General features: G+C 49.0%; 1 protein-coding gene across 1 annotated transcript in view; it reads left to right on the forward strand.

Moving 5' to 3' along the window:
- The window catches only part of LOC143301736 (high affinity cGMP-specific 3',5'-cyclic phosphodiesterase 9A-like), a 26,888-nt gene extending 18,175 nt beyond the window's left edge, over positions 1 to 8,713 (forward strand). The window contains exons 7-12 of the mRNA XM_076616125.1: positions 296 to 391; positions 1,994 to 2,277; positions 4,454 to 4,556; positions 5,518 to 5,622; positions 7,602 to 7,748; positions 8,570 to 8,713. Of these exons, the coding sequence (XP_076472240.1) occupies positions 296 to 391; positions 1,994 to 2,277; positions 4,454 to 4,556; positions 5,518 to 5,622; positions 7,602 to 7,748; positions 8,570 to 8,713 (879 nt within the window). The remainder of the gene's footprint in view (positions 1 to 295; positions 392 to 1,993; positions 2,278 to 4,453; positions 4,557 to 5,517; positions 5,623 to 7,601; positions 7,749 to 8,569) is intronic.
- Positions 8,714 to 10,000: the final 1,287 nt, after the last annotated feature.

The raw sequence follows: 10,000 nt of genomic DNA on the forward strand, positions 1-10,000 counted from the left end.
GTGTCATGTGGTGTGTCACGGTGTGTGTGTTGGTGTGTGTCATGTGGTGTGTCACGGTGTGTGTGATGGTGTGTGCCATGTGGTGTGTCACTGTGTGTGTGATGGTGTGTGTCATGTGGTGTGTCACGGTGTGTGTGATGGTGTGTGTCATGTGGTGTGTCACGGTGTGTGTGTTGGTGTGTGTCATGTGGTGTGTCACGGTGTGTGTGTTGGTGTGTGACGGTGTGTGTCATGTGGTGTGTCACGGTGTGTGTGACGGTGTGTGTGACGGTGTGTGTGTTGGTGTGTGCCCCAGATGCCCGTCCTACAGAACTGGCTGTTCGCAGTGTTCAGCAAGTACAAACATGTCCCCTTCCACAACTTTGAGCATGCCTTCACCGTCAGTCAGATGGTGAGGCCCTCCTCCTCCTCCTCATCGTCGTCATCGGCGTCACCATCAGCACAGCACGCCACAGCACAGCACGCCACAGCACAGCACGGCACAGCACATACGGCATGGCACCACAACACAGCACAGTACAGCACGGCACAGCACGGCACAGCACATACGGCATGACACCACAACACAGCATAGTACAGCACAGCACAGCACGGCACAGCACATACGGCATGGCACCACAACACAGCATAGCACAGCACAGCACAGCACGGCACAGCACATACGGCATGGCACCACAACACAGCATAGTACAGCACAGCACAGTACAGCACGGCACAGCACATACGGCCTGGCACCACAACACAGCATAGTACAGCACAGCAGAGTACAGCACGGCACAGCACATACGGCATGGCACCACAACACAGCATAGTACAGTACGGCACAGTACGTTACAGCACAGCACGGCACAGCACAACACAGCACGGCCTGGCACAATACTGCATGGCACAGCACAGAACGGCACAGCACGGCACGGCACGGCACAGCACGGCACAGAAAATCACAGCATGGCACGGCACGGCACAGCACAGTACAGCACGGCATAGCACAGAGCAGCACGGCATAGCACAGCGCAGCACAGAAAATCGCAGCATGGCACGACACGGCACAGCACAGTACAGCACGGCATAGCACAGAGCAGCACGGCACGGCACGGCACAGCACAGTACAGCACGGCATAGCACAGTACAGCACGGCATAGCACAGCGCAGCACAGAAAATCGCAGCATGGCACGACACGGCACAGCACAGCACGGCAAAGCACAGCACAGTACAGCACGGCATAGCACAGCGCAGCACGGCACGGCACGGCACAGCACAGAAAATCGCAGCATGGCACGACACGGCACAGCACAGCACGGCACAGCACAGTACAGCACGGCATAGCACAGCGCAGCACGGCACGGCACGGCACGGCACAGCACAGTACGGCACGGCACGGCACGGCACAGCACAGCACAGCACAATGCAGACGATGCTGTAGTGTCAGATGGGCTAACAGCTACTTTGACCGGACGTTATCTCTGTATGTACGGATAGATGTGATGTGGATGATGACGATCATGATGATGATGGTAATGATGATGATGATTTGACCGGACGTTATCTCTGAAGGCCTTCAACATCAGCCACGACACATGGGAGCTGAATGCAATGGACAAACCAAAGTGACGTTCAGCTGTCCACAAAGGCGCCAAATCCTGTGAGGCCAACAGAATCGCTGCAGCAGAGCAACGCAGACAGGCCAGGAAAAGCAGTGCCAGCAAGTCCCCGACAGCCGCCACCATGCCCTGTCCACACTGCGTCAGAACCTTCCGGGCGCGGATTGGCCTGACCAGTCAACTGCGCACCAACAGAGCTCATCCCACCCACCCCCAGGATGACTAGATGTTGGTGATGACGATGACTGACAGAGTACAGACTGACGTGGCTGATCGACCTACTGTCCAACCTGGACCCGTTAGACATGATGATGTTGTTGATGATGACGACGATCATGATGTTAATGATGGCGTTGATGATGATGATAATGACGATGACGATGACTGACAGATGTACGGACTGATGTGGCTGATCGACCTGCCATCCAAACTGGACCCGTTAGACATCCTGACGCTGATGGTGTCAGCCATCTGTCACGACATTGACCACCCAGGGTACAGCAACACCTACCAGGTCAATGCCCGCACCCCACTGGCCCTGCTGTACAACGACATCTCTCCCTTGGAGAACCACCACTGTGCAGTCACCTTCAGGCTGCTGGAAACAGACCACAACAACATTCTGCACAACCTGACCCCTCCACAGTTCAGGCGTGTCCGTGAGGGTATCATCAGGTGTGTGTGTGTGTGTGTGTGTGTGTGTGTGTGTGTGAATACCAGGAACAGTGACGCCCCCTCCCCCCTCCCCGACACGTGCAGCAAAAGGCGAATTTCCAGTCCTTCACACCATTAGTTCACTGTAGGCCTTGACCCACTCGACGAACACGTTCAGGAAAATTACTAAGAAGAAAGGGGCCTTGGTCTGGACATAGCTGTAGTCTGGCCATAGACATGAAAAACACATCGATCACATGTTGTTGATGCTGGTGGCGGTGTTGCTGTTGTTGTTCCAACACCTGCATTCTGGGTACGGACATGAAAAACACATCGAGCACATGTTGTTGTTGATGCTGGTGGCGGTGTTGCTGTTGTTGTTGTTGTTCCAACACCTGCATTCTGGGTACGGACATGAAGAAACACATCGAGCACGAGTTGATAGTGTTGTTGACTCACTGGTGTAAACAAAGTGAGTATGTTTTAACCTGGTGTTCGGTTGTCTGTGTGTGTGTGTGGTGTGTGTGTGTGTGTGTGTGTGTTCGTGGTAAACTTAACATTGCCATTTTCTCTGCAAATACTTTCTCAGTTGACACCAAATTACGCATACAAGTTCGTGGTAAACTTAACATTGCCATTTTCTCTGCAAATACTTTGTCAGTTGACACCAAATTACACATACAAATAGGAAAAATTCAGTTCTTTCCAGTCATCTTGTTTAAAACAATATTGCACCTCTGGGATGGGCACCAATTTTTTTTTTTTTTTTTAAGAAGCCAAATTACATGCAAACTGCATTTACTGTTATATTTATATATTTTTTATTCTGTAAACTTGGCACTTTGATATGATATTCTGACACAACAACAAGAGCAGTCATTTTTATCATTTTTTGTTCAAACAGGAACTTCTATTGCTAAGTATGGAAGTTCTATTTATTTTGCAAACGTTTTGGTGCAGGTAGTAAAAAAGGGAAATTACTCTGTAATTAATGCTAGGGGACTTAATTTGCTTTAAACTGATCTTTCTCATCTTAAACATCACATTTTTAAATTATACTCAATACATAAAAAGCTTGTGTGTTTTACTCTCAGTGTACAGGGCTTTCACTATGTTCATTCACCCAAGTAGTCTTTTTCGGAAAATACTAAAATTAATACGACGAGTGGACTTTATAGATCTATTGGCTGAGCCCTGAAGGTCATGGGCAAAAATCGATTGCGTACACAAATTTATACATATTCAAAGCACGTGCTCATATTCTTCGCGAACGCGAACGACGCCATTTTGTTTCAAGTTGTTGACCTGCCCGTTCAATCCTATATTCAATCGACAATACACGATAACATGTGATGGAAAGTTGGAGAAGGAGACCGTTAAATATTTATTCAAAGAAAGATCTGTGAACGCCTCATCACTTACTGGATTATGCCCCAAACTGCCATAAAGATATCCACAGAATCAGTCGGAATTCACACTTAAAAATAATAAACCATGAGAGTTAATACCCTTGAATTGATGAAACGCAAAAATTTCCAGTCTTGACTTTTCTCAAAATGAAGTCCTTTTCACTTCATACGACGTTTAGAAGTACTTGTACTTGGCTCTACATGTTATTAGTTTAATGAAATACTCAATTTTCATATCAACTTTAAAACTATAAAACTAGAATGAACATAAAAGAAAAATTGATTCGACCGTGTCAACCCGGTGCAACTAAACTTGTACATCTATCTAGATCCAGAGAAAAGGGCTAAATGTTGCAGTGTGATTGCGGCAATAGCCACGTCTCCTTTACCACGGACTTATGATTAATATGAATAATATGATTTGAACAGTGTTCTCACTGCGAATACCACAATCGATTTATCGCCCTTTAAAAAAGCATGTTTAAATATTATAATTTTGAACGTAAGTTAAGGAGCCATGATAGCGTAATGGATAAGACAGTTTCTTCTCATCCGAACACGCGGGGTTCGTATCTGCCGTTATGACTTTTTTTTCCTTTTTCCTTTAACCCGAAGCTTTATAATAACACACACAGAATACATTTTAACGATTAGATTTAAAAAAAAAAGTGTATCACAAGTGAGTCTTGAAGGCCTTGCCTCTCTTGCTTTTGTTGTTGTTGTTCGTTTTGCTATTGTTGTTGTTGTTGGTGGTGGTGTTGTTGATGTTGTTGATGTTGTCCCAACAGCTGCATTCTGGGAACGGACATGACCAAACACAACGAGCATGTGGCGGCTTTCAAAGCCATCGTCCCACAGTTTGACTTCTCCAACAGAGAACACACCACGAAGGTCAGTGTCGTCACTTCTATCTCTGACTTCTCCAACAGGAAGGTCAGTGTCGTCACTTCTATCTCTGACTTCTCCAACAGGAAGGTCAGTGTCGTCACTTCTATCTCTGACTTCTCCAACAGGAAGGTCCCACTATCTCTGACTTCTCCAACAGGAAGGTCAGTGTCGTCACTTCTATCTCTGACTTCTCCAACAGGAAGGTCCAGCAGACATCTCCAGCGAGTGTGTGTGTGTGTGTGTGTGTGTGTGTGTGTGTGTGTTGACAGCTGATGATCATACTGACCAAGGCAGCAGACATCTCCAACGAGTGTGTGTGTGTGTGTGTGTGTGTGTGTGTGTGTGTGGACAGCTGATGATCATACTGACCAAGGCAGCAGACATCTCCAACGAGTGTTTGTGTGTGTGTGTGTGTGTGTGTGTGTGTGTGTGTGTGTGTGTGTGTGTGTGTGTGTGTGTGTGGACAGCTGATGATCATACTGACCAAGGCAGCAGACATCTCCAACGAGTGTGTGTGTGTGTGTGTGTGTGTGTGTGTGTGTGTGTGTGTGTGTGTGGACAGCTGATGATCATACTGACCAAGGCAGCAGACATCTCCAACGAGTGTGTGTGTGTGTGTGTGTGTGTGTGTGTGTGTGTGTGTGTGTGTGTGTGTGTGTGTGTGTGGACAGCTGATGATCATACTGACCAAGGCAGCAGACATCTCCAACGAGTGTTTGTGTGTGTGTGTGTGTGTGTGTGTGTGTGTGTGTGTGTGTGTGTGTGTGTGTGTGGACAGCTGATGATCATACTGACCAAGGCAGCAGACATCTCCAACGAGTGTGTGTGTGTGTGTGTGTGTGTGTGTGTGTGTGTGTGTGTGTGTGTGTGTGTGGACAGCTGATGATCATACTGACCAAGGCAGCAGACATCTCCAACGAGTGTGTGTGTGTGTGTGTGTGTGTGTGTGTGTGTGTGTGGACAGCTGATGATCATACTGACCAAGGCAGCAGACATCTCCAACGAGTGCCGACCCATGGAGGTGTCTCAGCTCTGGCTGGACTGTCTGCTGCAGGAGTTCTTTACTCAGGTCTCTGTCTCTCTGTCTCTTTCTTTCTGTATACATCTCTCCGCCTCTCTTTCTGTCTCTCTGTATACCCCCCCCCCCCCGCCTCCCGCCCTCTCTCTCTCCTTCATCTCTCTCTGTATACCTCTTCCTATCTCTCGCTATATACATCCAAAAGGAGGAATGTATATGTTACATCATGAAGACTTGAATATAGGACTTCAGCATTTCACAGTATATCTCCCTTCAAAGGGGTTGAATATAGGACTTGAGCATTTTACAGTATATCTCCCTTCAAAGGGGTTGAATAAACCATCCCAGTCTCATCTCAATCTCTGTATACCTCTCTATATATCTATTTCTCTCTCTATGTATCTCTATTTCTCTCTCTGTGTAAACTATCCACTGTCTTTCTGTAAACCTCCCACTGTCTTTCTGTATCTCTGTCTCCCTGTATACCTCTCTCTGTCTCCCTCTTTTTCTCTTTTCTTTTTCTGTTCAGGGCCGGGTGGAAGAAAGCATGTGTACTTGCTTATCTCATTACCCTGGTAAAATACAATTTCGTTTCGTTTCGTTTCTTTCCCTCTCTGTCTCTCTCGCTCACCCCCCCCCCTCTCTGTCTCTCTCGCTCACCCCCCCTCTCTGTCTCTCTCGCTCACCTCCCTCCCCTCTCTGTCTCTCTCGCTCACCCCCCCCTCTCTGTCTCTCTCGCTCCCCTCCCTCTCTGTCTCTCTCGCTCACCCCCCCTCTCTGTCTCTCTCGCTCACCTCCCTCCCCTCTCTGTCTCTCTCGCTCCCCTCCCTCTCTGTCTCTCTCGCTCACCCCCCCTCTCTGTCTCTCTCGCTCACCTCCCTCCCCTCTCTGTCTCTCTCGCTCACCTCCCTCCCCTCTCTGTCTCTCTCGCTCCCCTCCCTCCCCTCTCTGTCTCTCTCGCTCACCTCCCTCCCCTCTCTGTCTCTCTCGCTCACCTCCATCCCCTCTCTGTCTCTCTCGCTCACCTCCCTCCCCTCTCTGTCTCTCTCGCTCACCTCCATCCCCTCTCTGTCTCTCTCGCTCACCTCCCTCCCCTCTCTGTCTCTCTCGCTCACCCCCCCCCCTCTCTGTCTCTCTCGCTCTCCTCCCTCTCTGTCTCTCTCGCTCACCTCCCTCCCCTCTCTGTCTCTCTCGCTCACCCCCCCCCCCCTCTGTCTCTCTCGCTCTCCTCCCTCTCTGTCTCTCTCGCTCACCTCCCTCCCCTCTCTGTCTCTCTCGCTCACCCCCCCCCACTCTGTCTCTCTCGCTCACCCCCCCCCCTCTCTGTCTCTCTCGCTCACCTCCCTCCCCTCTCTGTCTCTCTCGCTCACCCCCCCCCCCCCCTCTGTCTCTCTTGCCCCCAACCCCCCCTCTCTGTCCGTCTTCCTGCCTGTCTGTCTCTATAACTCCCTCCCTCTTTCTCTCTGCCTCTCTGTCCCTATAACTCCCTCCCTCTTTCTCTCTGCCTCTCTGTCCCTATAACTCCCTCCCTCTTTCTCTCTGCCTCTCTGTCTCTATAACTCCCTCCCTCTTTCTCTCTGCCTCTCTGTCTCTATAACTCCCTCCCTCTTTCTCTCTGCCTGTCTGTCTCTATAACTCCCTCCCTCTTTCTCTCTGCCTCTCTGTCCCTATAACTCCCTCCCTCTTTCTCTCTGCCTCTCTGTCTCTATAACTCCCTCCCTCTTTCTCTCTGCCTCTCTGTCTCTATAACTCCCTCCCTCTTTCTCTCTGCCTCTCTGTCCCTATAACTCCCTCCCTCTTTCTCTCTGCCTCTCTGTCTCTATAACTCCCTCCCTCTTTCTCTCTGCCTGTCTGTCACTTTTCTGCTTTCTCTCTCACACTCCCTGTCTCTTTCTCTTCCCACACCCTCTCTCCCACTCTCGTCTGTCTCTTCGTCCATGTGTGTTTCTCTCTCTCTCTCTCCCTCAAGCAATCACACACATACACACTGACAAACACACTGACACACACGCACACACACTGTGTTACAGGGAGATACAGAGAAGCTGGAGGGACTACCGGTGGACCGTAACATGGACAGAGACAGGGTGACCAAGAGTTCTTCCCAGATCATCTTCATCAAGGTCGTCCTACTGCCTCTCTTCCTCGCTCTGGCGGAACTCTTCCCCCAGGTCAAGGTCAGTGGGTGACCTTTCCGTAGGTCAGGGTCTGTAGGTGACCTCTTACTCTAGGTCAGTGTCTGTAAGTGACCTCTTACTCCAGGTCAGGGTCTGTAGGTGACCTCTTACCCCAGGTCAGGGTCTGTAGGTGACCTATCACTCCAAGTCAGGGTCTGTAGGTGACCTCTTACCCCAGGTCAGGGTCTGTAGGTGACCTCTTACCCCAGGTCAGGGTCTGTAGGTGACCTCATTCCCCAGATCCAGGTCAGTGGGTGACCTTGCTGTCCTGTGTGGAAAATAAACACGAACGTGATGTGTTGAATCTGTTGCTTTTTCTCACCACGCATTCCTCTCGCTGACCTCTTGTGGCAGTCAAGATCAGTAGGTGATGATAACGATGACGACGACTATAATGATGTTAATGATGGTCAGCACGACGACGGCGAGATGACGACGATGATGATGACGACGTTGGTAATGATGATGACAATGATGATGACGGTCATGATGATGGCGATGACGGTGATGATAACGGTAGTGATGATGATGACGGTCATGACGACAATGACGGTGATTATGATGACAATGACGGTGATGATAACATAACGGTAGAGATGATGATGACGGTCATGACGACAATGACGGTGATGATGATGACGGTGATGATGATGAATGTGACGGTGATGATGATGACGGTGATGACGATGATGACGGTGACGGTGATGATGATGACGGTGACGGTGATGATGATGACGGTGATGACGATGATGACGGTGACGGTGATGATGATGACGGTGACGGTGATGATGATGACGGTGACGGTGACTGGCGGTGTTCAGGACGACGTGGTGCAGCCTGCCCACAGAGCTCTGCAGTACTACGTGGACCTGAAGGCCGCCAGTCAGGCCAAGGACAAGGACGGCCACATGGGCAACGGCCGTGAGGACAGCAGCGATGTGGACAAAACGGACAACTGGCTGTGACACACACACACAGTAAACACCCACCCACAAGCACACACACTACATGAAAGTTTGAGTTGTGGGGAAAACAGTGAGTGGGAGGAATGAGGCACAGTTAGCTAAGCTTCATCACGCCCCAAGGTTTGTTTGAACAGGTGGCTTTTCAATTTTGTTTTGAAATAGGACAGCGTTGGTAAGTGACAGAGATCCAGAGGAAGAGAATTCCACACAGAAGGTGCTTGATGCTGAAAAGCCCTTTGGCCAAATGAAAACGTTTTAGGGACTCAAAGGAGCTTTCCATCAGAAGACCTGATAGAACGGGGAGGGATGTAGGTATAAAGGACAGAAGACGAGTAAAGTGAGATGCGAGTGATCTTGGCGATTAACCAACAGAAGATGAGTAAAGTGAGATGGGGGAGATCTTGGCGATTAACCAACAGAAGCTGAGTAAAGTAAGATGGGAGAGATATTGGCGATTAACCAACAGAAGCTGAGTAAAGTAAGATGCGAGAGATCTTGGCGATTAACCAACAGAAGCTGAGTAAAGTAAGATGCGAGAGATCTTGGCGATTAACCAACAGAAGCTGAGTAAAGTGAGATGGGAGAGATATTGGTGATTAACCAACAGAAGCTGAGTAAAGTGAGATGGGAGAGATATTGGTGATTAACCAACAGAAGATGAGTAAAGTAAGATGCGAGAGATATTGGCGATTAACCAACAGAAGCTGAGTAAAGTGAGATGCGAGAGATCTTGGTGATTAACCAACAGAAGCTGAGTAAAGTAAGATGCGAGAGATCTTGGCGATTAGCCAACAGAAGCTGAGTAAAGTGAGATGGGAGAGATATTGGCGATTAACCAATATGGCAATTCATCAAACGTATCGCGCAAAGTGGCAGTTTTCAGTATGGGATTAATTAACGTATGGCATTTTGTCAGTATCGTGATTAATTAACGTATTCTTTTCTCACACCCTTCCCTTCTAACGCGCAGCAAAGAAAAACGCAGCACGCATGTTCAGTATCGTACAAAAACCAGCACGTTTCAGTTAAAGATGTTTTGATTCGTTCCGCTGTTGATGTCAGTGTTCGGTTTGGGATTGCCTGTTAGCTGCATAACTCCTTTCTGATGGTGAGCAAAAGTTGAGTTTGGATCGTTAGGTATATACTGGTACCACCCTCCCCCATCTCTCCCCCACCCCCCTCCACACCGCCGTTTTCGGTTTTGCTGTCGTGCAGTCAGAATCACACATGAGCCATGAAGGCCTTGCCTCATATCTGATTTTTCTACCGTGCTATGTAAAGCAATTT

The sequence above is a fragment of the Babylonia areolata genome, chromosome 28, assembly GCF_041734735.1.
Source record: "Babylonia areolata isolate BAREFJ2019XMU chromosome 28, ASM4173473v1, whole genome shotgun sequence".
NCBI lineage: Eukaryota > Metazoa > Mollusca > Gastropoda > Neogastropoda > Buccinidae > Babylonia > Babylonia areolata.